Genomic DNA, 21438 nt, shown 5'->3' with positions numbered 1-21438 from the left:
TCTTTTTGGTTGTCAGAAAATCACTTACGTTAGAAAAATATATATTTCAATTATTTCCTCCATCGATAGAAATAACGTAACAGCACACTTTAATTTGATCTCCTTTATTTCCACATACATGTAGGCGGCTGAAGTATCTCTTACTGTATTCACATTGTATTACTGTATTACTGTTTTTGTGAAAATCAAGTGTTCTTTTGCTCTTGCCCTTAAACCACAGAGAGTGGACATCTGCAGGGTCAAAACAAGCATGAAGTACATGTACAATACATGTATTCCAGTAAAAACATAATGCAAGAAACTGATTCATTATATTGATGTTCTAGCAGATCAGTCTAGATATTTCAGTGCAAAAAGATACAATGCAGAATACTTTCTAAAAAAAGATATTTCTAATATATCTGTACCATCACTTGGCACAAAGGCCTTTTGTGAATATGATTTTTCTTATCCTAAACGGTGAACATAACTCCTTTAGTGTAAACGAGAAAATAGCCATATCATATTCCCACAAGCTAGCCATGTTTCAGGCTTTGTGTCTGTGACCCTTCTTGTACTGCAAATGTCAAAATGTAATCCTAAATATGGAAGGTGCTAACAGCTTTGGCCACACTACAAACTCAATGACGTTTACATTCATTCAAGCTTATGAAACATAACATCCCACATGCCATTACTCCATGATTTGTATCATTGGAAAACAGGGGAAGCAAAACCTATGAACTAAAACAAAAGGGAAAATTAAAGAATAAAAGCGCTGAGAAGATTCATCTGATTTCAAACTCTTTCTTAAACTTGGCAAAACTTGCTTTATTGATGTGGCATAACTGGAGGATGCTTATGATTTTTCCTCTTTAACAAGAGCATTAATTTATGATTCTACCATTTTTAAAGGTTAGGAAAAATGTTGGAAAATATTGACGTGATCCTTTGCTAATCATAGTGATGTTCTTCCAAAATAAGTCAACATTATTATTTTAGTCTAAACAACTGCTTCAGGAAACACTGGCCACCTTCAAAAAGAGAAAAAACAGCTCCATCGTGTTCTGCTCTGCTCAAAACAATCTATAATCTTAATGATAGAATCTAATATGGAGCAGTATCAAAAACATGAAAAGACAAGCATAAAAAAGGGAAAAAAAGGTAGACGCAAAACCAGACGGGGGGGATGAACAAGATGATGATGTTGTTAAGAAAAATTCAGATGTTTTATTGTGTATCTTGGCTTGGTGATTATTAAACAGTGAGCAGAAAGTGGGAAGCACACTGGTCTGAGGGGAAGAGGAAATCAGTGGGGTGTTCTTTGGATAGCTAGGGCCACCTGACATCACACCAATTTTCAAGTGGGGCAAAAACAAAAAAAGATTTAAACTACAAGGAGCATATTCTAAAAACAAGCTGAACATGTTGTACTAAAGCAAAGATAGGCAGAAAGACGGTTGTAATTTCAAAGTCAAAATCAGCAACTAAAATGTAAATATCAAACACCCGAGGTTAGGTTAATACGTTTTTGTCCTGGTGGCGGATCCGCTGATATTTAAGTTCCCCATCATCATGCAGGTTGGCGAAGGAAAAGGGTCAGCTTGATGGATGTGTGGGCTTTCATAAAAGAAACATGTCATTTCTGGAGTAGAGGCAGTACAGTATATGCCTGCATGTTTTCTGTGATTGACTGCTGTAATCCGGAGCCATTTCTCTTGAGGGTGATGAATGAAGGGCTGATTGACAGGTTCAGGCGTCATCAGGGCAGAACCCCATCCTCCACCTTCCCCCACTTCCCTCCTGCTAGCCATGGGGCGTTTAACCAAAATTGTGCAGCGCCAGGCGGAACATATCATTGGTGCAAACCCAAGCCTCGTTAATGTTCTTCAGGATGAAGCTCTGATGGAATCCCATGATGGGGTCATCATCTGCCTAGACAAAGCAGAAACACAGGAGACTTTAATGGAGGCTCTCATACAACTGCAACACTACATTAAAGAGAAGGGAATCAAACCTGGGGTAAAATTCAAATGCTGTTAAACTAAAAACATGCAAGTTTTCAGACATGTTCAGCAAGTTTCAAAGCACATTAGTTCAGCGAAATAAAGACAAAAGCTGCATTAAGGAACCATGACTAATTAAAGGCTCATAGTCTGTCACAATATTCACTTTTTTCCCAGCTAAAGACAATGTCTTGACATAATTACAGCATACTTTGGTTGATGGTGAAACGAATAAAAACATAACAAAATCTAGTCCTGAATTTAAATGATCTTCACTAATGAATCAACACATGTAGAACAATGATCCAAAACAAGGCATTCCCTATTGTATGTAATGTAAGCTGGCCATATATTAAGTTATTATGACCATGTTTTTGTTAAATACATGCCATATACTGATGGAACTTGAACAAGCACCAGTTCATTTGCATTTAAAGGGGAAGACACGAAAATAATGCATTTTGGATCATATCCTAAAAGTGGCAATTTTAACAAGCTATAAAAAATGATCTGTAAAGTATTTCGAGTTAAAACTTCACAAACGCACTCGGGGGACATCAGAGATTTATTTTACATCTTGTGAAAAGGGGAATAATAGGTCCCCTTTAACACTTATTTTAATAGTCAATCTCTATTTATTTGTATATCGTTTTATGCTGCATATTTATAAATAGAATCTAAAAGCTCAATGGAAACACATCTGATCTTAAGTATGCCATGTTTCACCCATTTTGAACAATGTCACAGTAGTTTTTCATGTAAAGGAACTCTGACAAATGCAGAACTCTTCATTACAAAATATTAGATGCACATAAAGACAGGTCAAAATAAGGTCAGGTCAAACTCTGTTTGCAGTGCATATGAGGTTTGTATTTTTTTCTATGCCCATGTTAACAGGGTGCAATTGCAGCAGTGTAGCTATTGTTTTCATATTGAGTCTATTTTTGCTGTGCTTTGGATTAAAGTGACGTGCCGTTGTTCGGTGTAAAAAATTAACATGGACTGACATGCACACATGCAGTGTGCGCATGTCAAAAGAGTAAATCCGATCAGAAGCTTGTGACATGTAAACGCACACATCAACCCGATCAGTTTATTTACCGTTCATGTAAACACTACGTTTGGATTCATCAATCAGAATAAATTCATTCCGATGGAAGCAAAAAGTGTCCATGTAAACGCACCTAGTGGTAGCCTAAGGTTTAATTTAAAATGTTTGTGATAGCCTACTAACTATTACAGTAAGAAAACTAAGCTATAGGCTGTGTTTAAATGTTTTGCCACTTGTTTGAGCAACTTAATATATAAATCTACAAGTAAAATGCATTGCATAATACTTTGTTTATATTTATTGCACTTAAATGTGAAGAGGTCTATGAAAGATTGCATTACTGTACTGTGTAAAACAATAATCACAATCCTGAAAAATCATTTTCAGCATTAATGTTTGGATTTGAAATTAAAGTAATGCTGATCTACTGATAAACTGATCCCGTGGCTGTATATCACATATTCAACATTAATTGTATTTGTGGTATATAGCCGCGGAATCATTAGCAAACTGCAAATGCAAAATCAGGTCGGGCTGCTTCTTCACCGCATAAGCACCACACACAGAATGCACACACACTGCAAAAGGAGTGTGTGTGAAACAGGTGTTAGTCAACACACAGTTGGTGCTGCTCATTAAATTAAACTTTTTTCAAATTAAACCTCACTGTCATTCATGTTACCAAAACTGGCCAACTCTTATTGAAAAATAATGACTTTCGTTTGTTTTATTGCTGCAAAGCGCAAACAAATTCACAAACACACCAAGCATACCTGCATGAACAAAAAGACATGTCATAGCATTCCCACTACTAAATATATACAGACACTTGATCTGAACACAGCTTAAAGCTGTTAGTAGAGAGGCCTGTACGGTGTGCGTGAACCCAAAAGGACACTGATCCTTACAGACATTAAGAAAAGGAGGAAAGGCCATGTGACCACAGAGAGTCTTTAAGCTCAAAGGTTGTGCAGGGCAAGCCTGAAGACTTCGTTGGTGCAAACCCAGGCGGTGTTGATACATTTCAACAGAAAGGTCTGGTGGAAGCCCAGCACCTGGTCATCGTCCGCCTGACAGACAAACACACATACACTACAGCTCTGAAATGCTTATAAAATCTTTGACTACGCAGTACTGTGTCACATTAGGTGGAGCAAAAGGGAAATCAAGAGAGGCTTAACCTGCCCACGACCACTCTCTATTTAAATGCCACTACGATTATACCACAATATGCCCTACTAGACCTTATCACATACATATTTGTTTGAAGTGTTCACCTCAAGCGCTGCTGCAATAGCATATCTGTCAAAGGTCAAAATTAAATTTAGAAAATACTTACTTTTAGTTGGCCTACTACCATACTCAGTATGCAGCTATCAGGGGTGGGCTGATGGTCTTGTGCTGTGATGCTGTGAGCTATTTTTGTGAAGGGCAGGGTCTGAAAAAAAGGTAAATACAATATATTACTGATTAAACTGGAATATACTTAATATCTTGTCATATTGGAGAACAAGACGGCACCACATATGGCTTAATGTTTCTGTTAGTTTGTCCTGACTGAGGTTTTTCAAAAACAATAAGTTTTACCAGGGATTAACTGCTAAACATTTGACAGTACACACCACACATCTTCTACTGATTTTTGATTACTCTGACGTTTAGCTGAACATTGTAGTTGGCGGAGCAGCGGTGCTGTTCAAGCATTTTATGATGTGCAAGCGTGGGAAGTGAGCCAGGGTTCTCGTCAAGCTCCTACAGCTTTAGAACACAGCTGCTTAGCATCCATCTGGTGAATCTCCGCTCCCTACCTAACAAAACGGACGAACTTCTTCTACTCTCCCAAATAACATAAAAAAGGACTTTTAAAACTCTGCTGCTGTGTTTCACAGAAAACCTGGCTGAATGACGCCATACCAGACAGCACATCTGCCGGGCTTCCAGCTGTTCGAAGCTAATTACAACACAGAATCAACAGGGAAATCACATGGTGGTGGAACATGCTTCTACATCAATGAAAGATGGATTACCGTATTTTCCGGACTATAAGTCGCACCTTTTTCATAGTTTGGCTGGTCCTGCGACTTATAGTCAGGTGCGACTTATTTATCAAAATTAATTTGACATGAACCAAGGGAAATGAACTAAGAGACATGAACCAAAAGAAAACATTACCGTCTACAGCCGCGAGAGGGCACTCTATGCTGCTCATTGCTCCTGTAGTCTACACTTGATATCATAGAGCGCCCTCTCGCGGCTGTAGACGGTAATGCTTTCTCTTGGTTCTAAATAAATGCGACATATAATCCGGTGCGACTTGTATATGTTTTTTTCCTCGTCATGACGTGTTTTTGGCGAGCGCCTACCTCCCGCTCTCTCTCGTGAGGCCAATAAGGAAGTGACTAAAACTGCAATTCATCGACTGGTCGCTTGAGGCTGGCTGCAAAAGGAAGTCAGTCCCATAGACTCCCCATGTTAAAATGCCCAACTTTACAGCAGGAAAAAACTGGTTTACAGCCTGGTTCAAAAAATAATTTTGGTCTAAATAGCTAATTTTGCCCTTCATGACAACTGTGAGGGGGGTGAATATTTTTGTAACTCATCCGTTTAAATTATTTTACTTACTTAACGTTTTGCATAATTAAGGGCGTAGCCACTTGAGTGACAGGTGGATTGCCACTGCTGACACTGCCGTCGTGCTAGGTGGGTGTGGCTACAGCAACTAGCTCCCGCCTTTTTGCCCATTTTTGATTGTCCGGGAGAGTCGCGCGGTGACGCGCTGCCAAGATGGTGACGGCCCGCTCTACACACTTTAGGCTTCAAAAACTCTCTTCAGGAGTCTACGGGTGACGTCACGGACACTACGTCCATGTTTTTATACAGTCTATGGTTTTTGGACTGATGCGACTTGTACTCAGGTGCGACTTATAGTCCGAAAAATACAGTACATATTTAACAGCGTTGAAGATGTGCTGTTCTGATCTAGAAGTGCTCTTCATCAACTGTAAGCTGTTCTACTTGCCATGGAAGTTTTACTCGTTCACTCTCATAAGTTACATTTCACTGCTGGTCATATGCTCTCCATATAAGCATGTATGTGATACGATCTTAAAAGTGTTTATATTTCACCACAAGTGCACGAGAGCGCTGATCAGAATGCAGACAAAGAGCAACAATACCCGGACTCTGTTATAATCATTCTCAGGGAGTTTAATAAAGCAAGTCTCACAAATAAACTGCTAAATATAGATAGCACATTACATATCCTACCAGATACAGTAATATACTGGACCACTGTTACATCACAATAAAGGATGCATATCACTCTGTCCCACAGACAGCTTTGGGGCTCTCTGATCACGGTCTGGTTTATCTTATACTGGTCTAGTACAAGCAGAAACTGAAATCAGCTAAATCTGTAATAAGGACTATAAAAAAATTGACTAAATGAAGCAGAGCAGGATTTACAAGCCTGTTTTGACTGCACTGATTGGAGTGTTTTGAAGCTGCTGCCACCAATCTGGAAGAGCTCACCGATTCTGTAACATCATACATCAGTTTCTGTAAAGATATGTGCATACCTACCAGGTCCAGGACTCATTTAACTTACAACGAATAACCGTGGTTCACTGCAAAACTCAGACAGCTCTATCAGACCAAATAAGACGCCTAAAGGACTGGGGACATAGTCTTGTATATACAGGCCAAAAACAGTAACAAAGGAGTTCAAATAGGCTAAGGAACTCCAAAAAGCTGACAGTGACCCTGCATCAGTGTGGAAAGGACTCAAAGACATCAACTACAAGCACTGTGGAGAATCAAAAACTGGCGACGATTTGAATGAGTTTTACTGCAGGTCTGAAAAATCCTGTTTCACACCAATTCTGACCTTCTCTGCATGGATCTATTAACACCTCCAGCACAGTTCCTCTTTGCTCGGCGCTACAGAGCACTAAGCACCAGAACAGCCAGGCATAAGAACATAAGTTTCTTCTCTCAGGCAATCGATCTCATGAACAATTAACTTGGCAGTAAATGTGTAATACACAACACTTTTTATTTATTTTAACACACATACCTTTTTTCCCCTTGAATTTGTACATTACACACCTGTACACACAAATACCATCCATTGTCTACTTTGTATATTGTGTATTTATTTTTCTGAATATTGTTATTAGAGGTCGACCGATTAATCGGCAAAACCGATATAGTTGATTGTAGGGCTGCACGATGTGTCGTTTAAGCATCGATATCGCGATGTACGAATCCACGATAGTCACATCGCAGGATGTGCGATGTTGGCTGTCGTGGTTGATCTGTTATTCATTAACTGTACGGGCCAGCTGCTCCCCGGCCCTTGACGAATGTGATTCGCAGATTAATTGCACAGCTTAACCATCATAGAGTGAAAGTTTTTTCATTGACAGGACTGAAAAACACATGCATGTTTAACAGGGCAGAGAGAGAGAGAGCGCGAGAGAGACACAGAGAGAGAGAGCGCACGAGAGAGACAGAGAGGGAGAGAGAGTGCGCGCGCGAGAGAGACAGAGAGAGAGCGTGCGCGAGAGACAGAGAGAGAGCGCGCGAGAGAGACAGAGAGAGCGCGCGAGAGAGACAGAGAGAGAGCGCGCGAGAGAGACAGAGAGAGAGCGCGCGAGAGAGACAGAGAGAGAGCGCGCGCGAGAGAGACAGAGAGAGAGAGAGAGAGTGCGCGCGCGAGAGAGACAGAGAGCGTGCGCGCGAGAGAGACAGAGAGCGCGCGCGCGAGAGAGACAGAGAGAGACAGTGCGCGAGAGAGACAGAGAGAGAGCGTGCGCGAGAGAGACAGAGAGAGAGAGAGCGCGCGCTAGAGAGACAGAGAGAGAGAGAGCGCGCGCTAGAGAGACAGAGAGAGAGCGAGCCGTCTTCAAACAACACGAGCGCTGTCTTGCTCTCTCTCCCTCCCGCATATTAATCAATTGACGCGATGGTGTCGATGTTTAAATCATTTAAAATGAGAATGTAAGTGTGCTCACCCCATTTTTGTTTGTAAGAAAAAATATCGCAATATATATCGCAGAAAAATAAAATATCGCAATGTCATTTTTTCCCAATATCGTGCAGCCCTAGTTGATTGCTGGAACAATTGGTTATCGGCAAAAATCCATGCCGATAGTTTTTCCGTGTTTCGTACTTTGCTGGAGCGGCTGATAGTTTCCCGGGTTGGGTCCGTTGCTGGAGCAGCAGAGAAGGCTCTGTTTTCATTATACAGTGTGAGAGCGGCATTTAGTGGTTGAAATTACTGACAGCGCGTTCTGTGTGTTTAGACACGTGAAGCTGAGCGCTGAACAGAGCGAGACACTTCAGACAGAAAATCCACCTTAGAGCACCATTCACATAGTTTTCCATTAAGTTACATTATATTCGCCCCAAATAGTTGTTAATGTACATAATGAATTATATATTGAGCATTTCCATGGAAACGTTTGTCTTTCTGTGGCTCTAATAAAGTCTGTATGCTTCATTTATAGAGCTATAATATAGATCGCTCTTTCCGTTTGCTTCGTTTTTTAAACACTGAACTTCAAGATTATCTTTGGGTCATTGTTCATTCTTGAAGTAAACTTGTGTCCGTTTGGTCAATAAATAAACTGTTTTAGACCACTGGTGGAGTTGAATGTGTGTGTGATACAGGTGAATTCTCCTAGACTCAGCGCTGCTCTTTTATTTTGATTAGACAATCATTAAGTGCTCAATAATAGAAGCAGTTAAAAGTGTGAGAGTATACATTGTGCTGGTATAATTGTAGGGACCTATGTTTCCCGCGATGCAGAAAACGCGGACGGAATAGCAGAATCCATTTATAAAAAAGAATTTTTGAGGGGAAAAAATAATTAGGCTTCTTTAAGAAAAAATAAATTAAGTTGTTTTATGCGTTCAAATAATTATACATGCTAAAACAGAATTTGGTAACAAAAAAATATGGTGAGAAAAAAATAAAACGTTTCATAGGGCCCTAATCATGTACTTTTCGTTAAACTTTTATTAAATTGATTTGAAAATGTATAAGTTACATGATTTTACTTAATTTAACTTTAGTTTAATTATTAAAAAGGAGTGGAGTAAAATTAAAATGGAAAAAACTGAATCCACAAAAATTAAATAACAGATTTTGGAAATAAATAAAATGGCATTTAGGAAATTTTTTTACTGATTTCATAGGGCCCTATTAGAGTGTGGTAATTTCAACATTTACTATTACTGTTATTATTATAATTATTATTATTATTACCACTACTATTAGTATGGTTCAGTACCGTTTTTCTTTTTTTTTTGTAAATAAAGCACTATTTTTTTTTTCAGTATCCGTTTTTAAAACTATCGGTATCAGCCAATGTGGTCCTACCTTGCTATCGGTATCGGCAAAATCCAATATCAGTCGACTTCTAATTGTTATTTCCTGTTTACTTAACCTATTTGTATTATCTGTGTCTTGTCACTTTCCTTTGTTTGTGCTGTGGAAGCGTCGGTCACCAAAACAAATTCCTCATATGTATAAAAACACCTGCCAATAAAACTCTTTCTGATTCAGATATACAACACATATGGTAATTAAACATCTGATCAATATTTAATTGGGGATGTACACTATATGATCAATTTGAAAGATTTTTTGCTAATGGTATTTACTGCTATTGGTTGATAGTGCGAAAACTCCCACCCTCTATTTTCACAAATGAATTAGAGGAAATGAACCCTAACCTATCAAAATGCCAACTCTACCAAAACGCACGCAAATACTTACGGAAAGCTTTTCAACAATCGCTGCTTTTCCCTGGAATTGCTGACCCTCCCACGTAAGGCATGAGGCATCAATCTAGGAAAAATGGAAAAAAAAAACATGTAGTTGAGCTAAAGCCGCCAAAAAGTAGACAGCAAAGCAGTAATGTCACCAGTCTTTTAATAAATACATATTAAATAATTTATATACTCAACAAATATACCTCAACATAAGTATTGTTTAACATACACGTGATATATAATTTAACATGTGTTGCTGAAAAAATAGGTTCATGTATGAGCACTTTAGGCTTTTTTAAAGGTCCAGTATAGAACCACATTTCTGGCCTGAAAAGATTCCTCTGCTGAACACACGACAAAACTTGTTTGTTACTGGGCATCTAGCGTCACTCTGCAAGACATAAACCAAGTGACGCTTTGAACTCTAACATGAAGGAAAGGCAGAGACACTGAAACATTTCTATTTGACATCTCTCTCACTAAAGCCCTGTCCACACGGACACGGGTATTTTTATAACCGTGACTTTTTTTACGTGGTTCGGCCTTTCGTCCACACGAAAACGCAATTTCAGGGCACCGAAACCGAACATTTTTGAAAACCACGGCCAGGGTGAGCATTTTCAGAAACGCCGGTTGCAGTGTTGTCGTGTGGACAGGTTTTTGCCTTGCGACGTCAGAGTGTGCGCCGTTATCCGCTGTGTTTGACGTCAGATTGTGCGCTGCTGACTGCTTCTGATTGGCCAAGGTGACTTTACAATTTGGGTTATATCGCCGCCTGCTGGTGTGGCATGCTCTTGACAGCGCTTGATAGCATGTTTTGGTGTTTTCATGTGGACGGGATTTTTTTTTTAAACGCAGGAGGAAAAACTCCGGTTATAAAAATACCCGTGTCCGTGTGGACTAGGCCTAAGAGAGAACTATCCTGAAGAAAAGAGCTTAATACAATACTCACATATATCGATCCAAGTTGAGTCCTGTCGGTGTCAAACAGCTGATAGTAATGTTGCACAAAGCTGGATCCTATTTGTTCCCAAATCGGCTTGTCTCCCATTCTGATTCACCCTGCTACAGGCACTGGTGGAAAGACAGAATAAATGACTCCATGTATATGACAGACCGAGGGTTGACAACAACTGACAAGACAGAAAAAAAAACCCTGAAAATTTCATCTACATTTAAAGATGCACTGGCTTTTGAGCCAATAGTACCAGTGAGTACTACTGGTCACTATCGTTTGTTTTGTGTTTGTTACACTGTTGGACTTAAGATGTACTTTTGTTTGTAACTGAGGGCATCCATCGCACACTGATTGAAAGCAATATGCGAAGTAAATTTTATCAATTGCATGATATGGTTGGTCATGTGATAACAACACGGAAGAGCCCATACTGGAGCAGCACGTTCTGTTCCTTTGTGTGTAATTTTTTAACTGGAAAAATTAACATTACTGAGTGCACCTTTTTTGTTTTTCTGGCACTAAATAGACTTTATAAAGCCACACCTCTGTTCGGTGCTGAGCTCGTTGTCTTCTGTCTTCCTGATTCTATTTACACAACATGAAGGTAATATCTTAGATTTAAACATGAACAGCTCAATGTAAAAATCTTCCCGGTCTACTGACATTTATGACATCCGCTTTGAATACTACAATGTAGGGCTGCTCAATTATGGCAAAAATCATAATCATGATTATTTTGGTGAATATTGTAATCACGATTATTTAACACGATTATGAGGGAGCCATATGACCAAAACTTTACACGAGTGATTTATTTCAAATATAGTGATAAATATCAAATATCTGTTTCCTGTAAATAAGGTTGCTATGACATCTACATTGAAGAGGCCAGCGGAATTTCAAACAAACAAAGTCCTCAAAATTATTTAAAATAATTAAACTGTCAGTAATAAAAAAGACAAATACAACAGAATAAAAAGATACAAATGAAACAAGCTGTGCTTTAATGTTTTTTTTTATGCAAGTATCAAGCAGTATGATTATTTCATTTATTCACTATACTATTTAATGTCTCGTTTCAGTTTGGCTCTGATGTGTATTTATTGCAGTTTATATGAAAAGGTTCATGCAGCGTGGTACAACCTCCTACAGAAATGAATAATCAAATGTAAAATAATACATAGCCCGCTGTCCCTTTAAGAGCCGCACGGATCCAAATTACCATTACACGCGTATTTTCATTCTCAAGTCTATGAAAAATATGAAAAATCAAGTGCAACATTTTGACACATTTTTGAGCTATAATATGACTTTACATGTCTGAGTTGTGTTCCGCCTCTGGGCTTAGGCTATATCTCTTCCTGAGGAGCACCGCAAGTTCTCTTTCACGCTTTTAAAAACATGATTAAATATACTTCGATAAATCAAGCAAGTCTCATTTTGCAAATGTCACGTTACATGATTTTACTGATTTGCATGGGAAATTGGGCTTTTATGCATGAAAGAAATGGCAGCACTGCAAAAGGGGGCGGAATGGGGCGCAATAATCGTTTTAATTCGATTATTGTATTTTCATAATCGTTGGGAGGCCAAAATCGAAATTGAATCGTTTTTTCGATTAATTGCATAGCCCTGCTACAATGCTTATGATAAGTTTTGTTAACTCAACAGTAAGTAAATCCACCTCACCAGCTAATTACTCTTCAACAGCGACGCTATAGAGCTACCACAAAAACAGAAGCTCAAAAACAAAATCCTAAAGATGGCTGTGTGCTCAATGTTTTTATGGCACATAAGGTCTATCAGCTTTATAGTGGGCAAAAAACATTAAACGTAGATCTGTCAAGAAGACTGTCAATCAAAAATCAAACAACAAAATCACACAAAATTTAAAAGGCCAAACAGATCAGGCCAAAAAGGCTGGATTAATGGCCCATTTTCACCAAGGATGATAACTATAAAGATAACTACAAATAATAATTTTTCTATTTCTATGAGAATAGCAAAGTCCACACCTAAAAGAATAACGACAAAGAGAAATGATATTGTTGGAATCATGGTTTTTTTTTTTCAGCCGAGTTGACATCAATGCACAATAACACTCTGTTTATTATAAAAGTTATATCTAAATGTTTGAGTTCTTTAAAGTTGGAAAGACGATCATTGACTGTAGGTATTTTTATAACTTATACAACATAGCTCCAACATTGCTCCCATGTGTCACTATTGTTATAGCAGTAGTGCGTACCTTCCCCTATTCTCTATTCTTTTAGATTTAGATTTTTTCTTCATCATTATAATTATTGTCCTTCATGTGAATGGGGCTTAAGTGTGAACAGACCTTTATAAACTCCTTTCTATTTAGAAGCACATGGAATTTAACACATTCCTGCTCCACCCTTTTAAAAACTCTATACTGATTTGTCAGCAACTTTTTACTGTTAATATATCATGTGATTGGGCCATAATTCACTGGAGCCTTTCCAACTTAAACACATTAATAGTCTTATATCCATAGTTTCCACTGACATCTAACAAGTAGAGTTCTGGAATACAATGTGTCTTTAGTTATTTAGAGCAGTTCACGACAAATCTATAACTACACCTTCTTGCATACGTTAGTAATTGTTTAAATTGCTATCACTACACTAACCAAGCTAGTTTGCTTACTGAAAAATTAGAAAAGTCGATCAAAATGACACTTACATTGATGACTGACATATAAAAGCATTCGGCTGGATTTTAGAGACTCTTAGCACTAGTTGGTCGGTTAGCAAGTACTAACTTCATTTAAAAATCAATCAGTGACCATATGAAGATGTCCAAATTGAGGTTAAAATCATTTCCGTCAAACTAGAGCCACTATTTGATCAAGAATGCTACTAACGATTAAAAGTAACCATGCTAAGATTATTAGCTAGCTTTCAATGGCTCGCTGTAGACCGATTCATTTTAGCTTTAGCCGCAGACGTGCTAACACTGGGCTGTCTGTCTACAACACGCTCACCGGCTAAATAATGATGCGATAAAGTTGTGTTTTACGTTGAAGGGATCCTTTCTTTTTGAATATCGACTCGGAGTTTGGACAGTAACGATCAACGGTCAACTTGGACCAAACGCACCCTCGTTTCATTCTAAAAATACCCCAGAGCCATAAGAGCTGAATGCAGGCGCGACACCCTCGCGCGGCCCGTGCACGCTCCTGTCCTATAGGCGTGTCCAATTCGCTAGCTTTTTCAGATTATTCTTGACAAAAAGCCTCAGTACTACTTTCATAAAGTAGTTATAAAGTAGTTATCTGCAGCGTAAATGCAACGTTAACTTATAAATAATATGTGGTCAACATCTTACCTCAGTGAGCCTTAAACCGATTCCCCGGTTCCAGTTATGGCGACTCCAGCGCGCGGAGGACAGAAGTTGAGCGGCCTCTTCAGTTTGAGCATGCGCAAAGCGCTTACACTCTGTACTGCTTTGAATTTTGGTTCTTGACAGCCAGTCTCAAACGGAAGGCTGCAACCTAGCGAGGCTGCGTGCTTCCTAGTTCAGATTCGTGTAGGCTAGAGTCCTCCTCGGCTTTAAACGATAGAATGAAACGGTCTATTACGTACGCGTGGCTACGTCACATATGTTCCCGCTCTGTCATGGCACAAAACACTAATAACGCTTACTTTTGGAGAATAATTTGTATCACAAATCTTTATATTTGCTTTCTACCAATGCAATATACTGAACCACAGTCGTCTAGTCTCCCCGTGGCTTAAATTATTGACAGTTTAGCGTTTAGTAAGTAATTTACTAAAAAAAAACATTCATCCTTAGCCTTCGTAAGATGCAGCCTTCCATCTGAGAAGCACCATCGTCGATTAGCGATGCGAAATCCGGTTCTTTTTTAGACAATCCGTTCAATGAACCGGTTAAAAAAGCTGTTCACCAGTTCTTTTACGCCCTCAAGTAACGTTACTGGTATAAAACCAAAGTCAATAATAATAACTTCAATCAGTTAAAATCATCACCATCTTCATCATTTTGGATCATACATTTAAGTTTTGCTAAAGCACCCAACTGCATGCAATGATGTGAAGTGAATACTTTAGTCTTATATCAGCGTTTCACAGAAAACATGTTACACTTACTATGCATAATCTAGTACGACTGATTTGTTATTAAACTTAAGTTTAATATATCATTCAAGTCTTCGGTTCACCCGCGTTCAAAGAATTATACAGAATCAGTAGTACCATCAGCAACCGATTTTTGATTCGAGAACGAAAACGTACTCGGTTACTAAACGTAACCTCGGTTATCTCTAGAACAGGGGTTTTCAACCTTTTAGGATATGCGCCCCCCCCCCAAGTTTGTCTAATTACATTCGCGCCCCCCACCCTCCCAAAGTGCGTGCAAACGAACATCATTGCTATACAAGAGTCATTCTACGAAACGGGTGCCATTTCCACTTTGCAATTTTCAAAATTTTCATTAAGAACAAACTTATTTTTGAAAAATGGTTCAGTGTTGTGAAGAGGTTCAGTGTTGGGAAGGAAGACAGGGTCGGCGTGACTGGGACTCGCACGTTTTATTTACAAAACTCAAATCAACAAACAAAAGTCGCGCCAACAGCGCATTCACCGTAGCCTTGCTACAGCATACAAAATAATCTCACAATAAAACTTTTTCCACTGGTCACCTGTATTATGTGCTGCATATAGCGTGCATAAAAATAGTTATATTGAAACAGTACATATCTAGCTTACCTAATGTGATGGCTGAGCCTGTTTCTGAGAGCACAACATACCAATCCGTGGTTTGATACCCGACACGGCTATCCGCAAATCATCGTCCACTGTCAATAAGCGTGAGCGATACTTGCTTTTGATGTAAGTTAATATAGAAAATGTTGCTTCGCAGAGCCAAGTTGAGGCAAAAGGCAAAAGTATATCAATTGCAAGTCTCGCAAGTTCAGAGTACTCTGTCTCCACTGACAGCCAGAATTCCGGCAGTGTGTTCGAGTCAAACAGTGTCTTCAAAGTTCGGTCACTTGAAAGGTCCAGAAGGGCATCCTGCTGATTTGATGACAGACTCACTGCGCATTCGATGAAGGGGTTACGAACCCAGTCGTACTGGTTCCAACTATGCTGCTCAGGAAAATACTTATTGAAATGTGCAGACAGGGCTTGTAGATGGAGAGTTATTTCTTTTTTTGTATCATCCCAATTAAGCTCATTTTCCGTGAGAAATTCATCCAAGGTTGGGAACATGTCTACATTACCCCCATCAACCTGCCCTCTCCATCGCTCCAATTTCCTCACAAACCCCACAATTTTATTGGACATTGTTAGTAGGTTTGAATTCGGGCCCTGAAGAGATGAATTAAGGGTATTGAGTCTATCAAAAATGTCAGACAGGTATGCAAGATCTGTGAGCCACATTGGGTCAGTAAAAAAATTTGCAAAGGAAGATTCACAATCGAGCAGAAAAAGTCTTAGTTCGTCACGCAATGCAAATATCCTCTGCAATACTTTACCTCTGGAGAGCCACCGTACCTCCGTGTGCAAAAGTAACGATTCATATTCTGACCCCATTTCTTTGTATAATAGGCCAAACAGTCTTGTTTTTATGGGGCGAGTCTTGATGAAATTGACAATTTGTGTTGCTGTTTTAAGCACTGCGTTCAATTCGTCAGGAAGAGTTTTTGCTGCAAGGACCTCCCTGTGGATCATACAGTGGGTGAAACGCACATGCGGAGCTACTTCACGAACCAAAGCAGCGAGCCCTTTATTTTTCCCTAACATGGCTCCCGCTCCGTCTGTGCACACACCGACACAGTTGTCCCAACAAAGACCAAGTTCATCCAATTTACCATTGAGTTTTTCAAAAATATCTCTTCCGGTGCATGTTTTTTCCATTGCTAAGCAAAATAACAGATCTTCAAGCAATTTTCTCTCATGACGGTAGCGAACAAATACAAGTAGTTGCGAGGAGTTTGAGATGTCTGTCGACTCGTCTAATTGCAATGAAAAAAAAATTCCGTCCCGTATTCTCTCAATTAGTTGACATTTGATGTCGGTTGCCATTTCAGTAATACGGCGGCTCATAGTGTTGTCTGATAGTGGAATTTGTTCAACGTCACTGGCAAACTTATCTCCAAACATATTTCTACAGATGGCCATTGCTGCTGGACGAATGAGGCTCTCTGCAATTGTATGAGGCTTTTTGTCCTTGGCAACTAAATACGCCACCTCATATGATGCTGTAAGCGCTTTGACTGCCACAGTGGTTTGGCTAGTCATAGTTTGTTTTTGATTTTTTAATCCTGATTCTTTACGTAGAAAAAAGTCAACCGGTTTATCTTTTAACGTCGGGTGTTTGGTTTGTAAGTGACGTATTAGTTTCACAGGTTTCAAACTGTCATTTGCAAGCACTTCAGAACATACAACACACTGTGGACGTGGTTCGTGATTAAGTGTGATGCACGTGAATCCGTATTTTATGTACTGTTCGTCATACTTTCGTCGTTTTGATGCACCCAGGCCTTTGGTTTTTGCTATTAATCCTCTCTGCGTGGAAAGCCCCGTTGACGTGGAGGGTTCGACATCAATTTGCGGAAGTTGTACGGGTTCAGTCGGACACTCTTCTTCTTTTTTGCCTGACGGTTCACCCGTTTTATCACTGGAATTATTACGTTTAAGCCACCGGTCCATTTTTGTTTTGTTTTAATATTTAGCTTGAACTCGATCGCGTCAACTCTGCTCCTCTGCTCTGTAGCCAACTAATATATCACCATGGCAACGTCACAGAGACTGAGGTCGCCCCGCATGATTAGCTGCGGGACTAATCAGATTGCCCCCTCTAGTGGATGACTAAAGATTTGCTATCTTAAATTCACGTTTCACTTAAGCCTCTGAGTTCACAGTTTCTCGCGCCCCCCTTAACAGGTGTTGGCGCCCCCCTAGGGGGGCGGGCCCCACAGGTTGAAAACCCCTGCTCTAGAAGAGCGAAGGAGTACTGCGTCTTAGCTAAGACGCTACGGGGAAAGTCTCTTTTCACGAAATACTGAAGCAAAAGATTATCCTTAATTTTGTATTTTTGTAAAGCGCATTTGCAGCAGTACACAGCCATAGGCGAGACGGCTCGTTCGCTCATTGGCTTGTTCTGCGGCAACTGCACAGCCTATCGAGCGCGGGCTGATGCAACATCAGACCAATAAGGGCTTCGCGCCCTTCTTGCCACTTCCCGCCGAAACGGGTGTGGCCCAACCTATAAAAGGAGCTCGAAAAGGCTGACTCACCTGATTTATTTCATCGCCAAGCGAACCAGAGTGAATCGTGCGCACGGCAGAGAACGCAGTACTCGTTCGCTCTTCTAGAGAGAACCGAGGTTACGTTTAGTAACCGAGTACGTTCTCTTACGAGAGCTCTCTCGTACTGCGTCTTAGCTAAGACGCTACGGGAACCCAATGTAAAACGCTGTGCGCGCAGGGATCACACACCAATAAACCTGAAGCAACGCCCAGGATTTACAGTGCACAGTCACCTGAGGGACTCACAGAGAGTCCAGGACAGAAAAGGGAAAAAGCCCTCCGTCCTATATCTAGCAGCATCCGTAGATGCGGCAATATGACATCACACAGCCGAGGCAAGGCCTGACCAATGTGGCAATGCGGGTCTTACGCAATACTGCCCATATAACAGTCGGCAGCGCATAGCGCTCGTGAACTCAGAATTCCCCTCAGGGCCCTGATTCAACTATACCGACAACAGCCTTGCTTGCAAGGCGGGGACCTCCAGGTTATAGAACCTGATAAATGTAGACGGCGAGGCCCAACCTGCCGCCATACATATATCCTGCAAGGAGATCCCAGTAGACCACGACGAGGCGACGCCTCTTGTGGAGTGTGCTCTGACGCCCAACGGGCACTGAAGGCCCCTGGAAGCGTAAGCTAACGCTATGGCGTCAACTATCCATCTGGATAGAGTCTGTCTCGAAACAGCAATTCCCTTGGAACGTCAACCGAACGAGACAAACAGCTGCTCCGTCTGCCGAAAGGCAGCAGAGCGATACACATAAGCTCTTAAAACCCTGACAGGGCAAAGAAGACTCGAGTCTCCATCCTCCCCTGACACCGGCAGGGCAGACAGGGCAATAACCTGAGCCCAAGACAGTGTGTTGAGGGATTTCGGCACATAACCGTGCCTAGGTTTGAGTATGACCCTTGAGTCATTGGGCCCAAACTCCAAGCACGACTGGCTCACCGAGAGCGCGTGCAAATCCCCCACATGCTTCACAGAAGCGAGAGCAAACAAGAATACTGTCTTGAGCGACAGATGCTGAAGGCTAACCGATTGGATAGGCTCAAAAGGGGGACCCTTCAAGGCCTCCAAAACCGCATAGGGACTGACGGAGGTCTGGGAGGATTCAGCCTCCTAGCTCCTCTGAGGAACCGGATGACTAGATCGTTCCTTCCTATTGACTGACCGGACACCGTTTCAGAAAACGCCGCGATGGCCGCCACATAAACTTTGAGCGTGGATGGGGCTCTGCCCTTATCCAACAGCTCCTGTAGGAAGGAGAGGACCTCCGTCACCTCACAACTAAGGGGTGAATAACCTCGAGCTGTGCACCAGCTGGAGAACACCGACCACTTCGAGGCATACAGACGTCGTGTCGACGGAGCTCTAGCCTGAGTGATGGTATTTAGCAGGTAACCGTTGAGCGGCCACACATGGGGGGACCACAACTCCGGTTGAGGGTGCCAAATCAAGCCCCTGGCCTGCGAGAGGAGGTCCCTCCTCAACGGTACCGGCCACGGGGCGACATCTGCTAACTGCATCAAATCTGGGAACCATGGTTGGTTCTTCCAAAGAGGTGCTACAAGCAGTATTGAACATCTCGTTTCTCTCACCCGTTCTATCACCTGCGGAAGGAGGGAGACGGGAGGGAACGCATAAAGCGGGCAGCACGGCCATCTCCGTGACAGCGCGCTTTCGTTCTTGGAAAAGAACGCGGGGCAGTGAGCGTTTTCGTGGGACGCAAAGAGGTCCACCTCTGCCATGCCAAATCTCTCCCACAACAGCCGGACTGTTTGCGGGTGTAGAGACCATTCGCCCGTAGGAACATTGCCTCTGGACAGCCTGTCTGGACCCAGATTCTGCAGTCCAGGCACATGCACTGCTCTCAGCGAGCGCACGTTGCGCTGAGCCCAAACCAGGAGGCGTTCCGTCAGCCTGCACAGGTTTCGGGACCCGAGACCGCCCTGGCGATTTATGTAGGACACCACGGACATGTTGTCCGCACGGACTACGGCGTGGTGATCCTTGATATGGGGACAAAAGCGCGTCAGCGCGTTCTCCACTGCCAGCATTTCCAGGCAGTTGATATGATGGAGCTTTTCCCATTCTGACCATAGGCCAAAGGACGGTCTGCCTTCGAGCAGCGCTCCCCATCCCGAAGTGGAGGCGTCCGTCGACACCATTTTCACACTCGGGGAAGTCCCCAGGCTTACACCTGACCCAGCATCTTTTGACAGTGTTTGAGCGACACGGTCGCGCCGCAGCGGAAAGAACTCGGTGCGCGCTGAATGCCCATCGCGCGCTGTGGTGACAGCCGCGCCGTCATGGAACACGAGTTCAGAACTATACCCAGAAACAGGATCGTCTGACCGGGGTTCAGCGAACTCTTCGCCCAATTGACACTGAGGCCGAGCTTCTCGAGGTGATCGAGTAAAACGGCCCTGTGGTCCGCTCGTGATCGGGCCAGAACCAGCCAGTCGTCCAAATAATTCAGCACTCGTATGCCTCTGAGTCTGAGAGGAGCGAGCACTGCATCCATGCATCCAGCGGAACTCGTACACCGTCGCTTCGATGAAGCAGCCATCGTGTGTAGTGCCGACGCAGCGTCATGCAGCATGCGTAGATGGCTTTCCTAGGATGGCTTCGGGGCTCCCGGCCTCACCGTAATCCTCGGCCGCGGTCCCCGCGGCGCGGTGCGATGGCCGGTAGAGTGAGAACGGGGGTCTCGAGCTGCGTTGCTGAAGCTGTTGTGATAACGGCTTTTGTGTGCAGGCAAGCGGGCAACTGTGCAGGCTTGCGCATTGCAGGAAACGCTGAGACAGTCACAATTCCTGGAACTGAAACAGCGGGGCGCTTGGGTGAGAGCTCGGCCACAGCAGAACTCGTACACCTGCGAGTAAAACGGCCCTGTGGTCCGCTCGTGATCGGGCCAGAACCAGCCAGTCGTCCAAATAATTCAGCACTCGTATGCCTCTGAGTCTGAGAGGAGCGAGCACTGCATCCATGCATCCAGCGGAACTCGTACACCGTCGCTTCGATGAAGCAGCCATCGTTAGTAGTGCCGACGCAGCGTCACACAGCAGGCTTTAGATGGCAACACCGCTTTTGCCGCCGTCCAGCAGAGGGCGGACAAAGATGCGTCGCTATCGCCTGTTCCACCGGCGGAAGTGAGTGGTAGTTCCTGTTTTTAGCATCATCAGTGTGGAGAATGCTAGTGAGACAGACGAACAAGACAGACGAGAGAGTGCGTGTCCTCTTCCCCCGACGCGGCCCTGAGATCGACTTCCTCGGACGACGCGCCGGCAAACAGCGGGCGCTGCCCACCGGGAAGCGATGCAGGGGGGGCCGGTGAAGCAGGGCGAACCGGCGAGCTCGGTT

General features: G+C 42.3%; 1 protein-coding gene across 3 annotated transcripts; it reads right to left on the bottom strand.

The window, feature by feature from the left end:
• Nucleotides 1-88: 88 nt before the first annotated feature.
• On the bottom strand, nucleotides 89-14327 carry LOC132156115 (nuclear transport factor 2-like). 3 transcript variants are annotated; one of them, XM_059564983.1, is made up of 5 exons: nucleotides 14126-14327; nucleotides 10769-10890; nucleotides 9821-9892; nucleotides 4376-4474; nucleotides 89-1914 (listed from the first exon to the last, which is right to left on the bottom strand). In XM_059564983.1, the coding sequence occupies exons 2-5, from the start codon at nucleotides 10865-10867 to the stop codon at nucleotides 1801-1803; spliced, it is 384 nt and encodes a 127-aa protein (XP_059420966.1). In that variant the 5' UTR covers nucleotides 10868-10890; nucleotides 14126-14327; the 3' UTR covers nucleotides 89-1800. The 3 variants fall into 3 exon arrangements, with proteins under 3 accessions (XP_059420966.1, XP_059420967.1, XP_059420968.1); XM_059564984.1 differs by lacking the exon at nucleotides 14126-14327 and adding an exon at nucleotides 13782-13940; XM_059564985.1 differs by lacking the exon at nucleotides 14126-14327 and adding an exon at nucleotides 10101-10207.
• Between the last annotated feature and the right edge of the window lie 7111 nt (nucleotides 14328-21438).

Source organism: Carassius carassius, chromosome 13, assembly GCF_963082965.1.
Source record: "Carassius carassius chromosome 13, fCarCar2.1, whole genome shotgun sequence".
NCBI classification, from domain to species: domain Eukaryota; kingdom Metazoa; phylum Chordata; class Actinopteri; order Cypriniformes; family Cyprinidae; genus Carassius; species Carassius carassius.
Note: the sequence above shows the minus strand (reverse complement) of the source record. Positions and strands in the feature narration are given on the sequence as shown.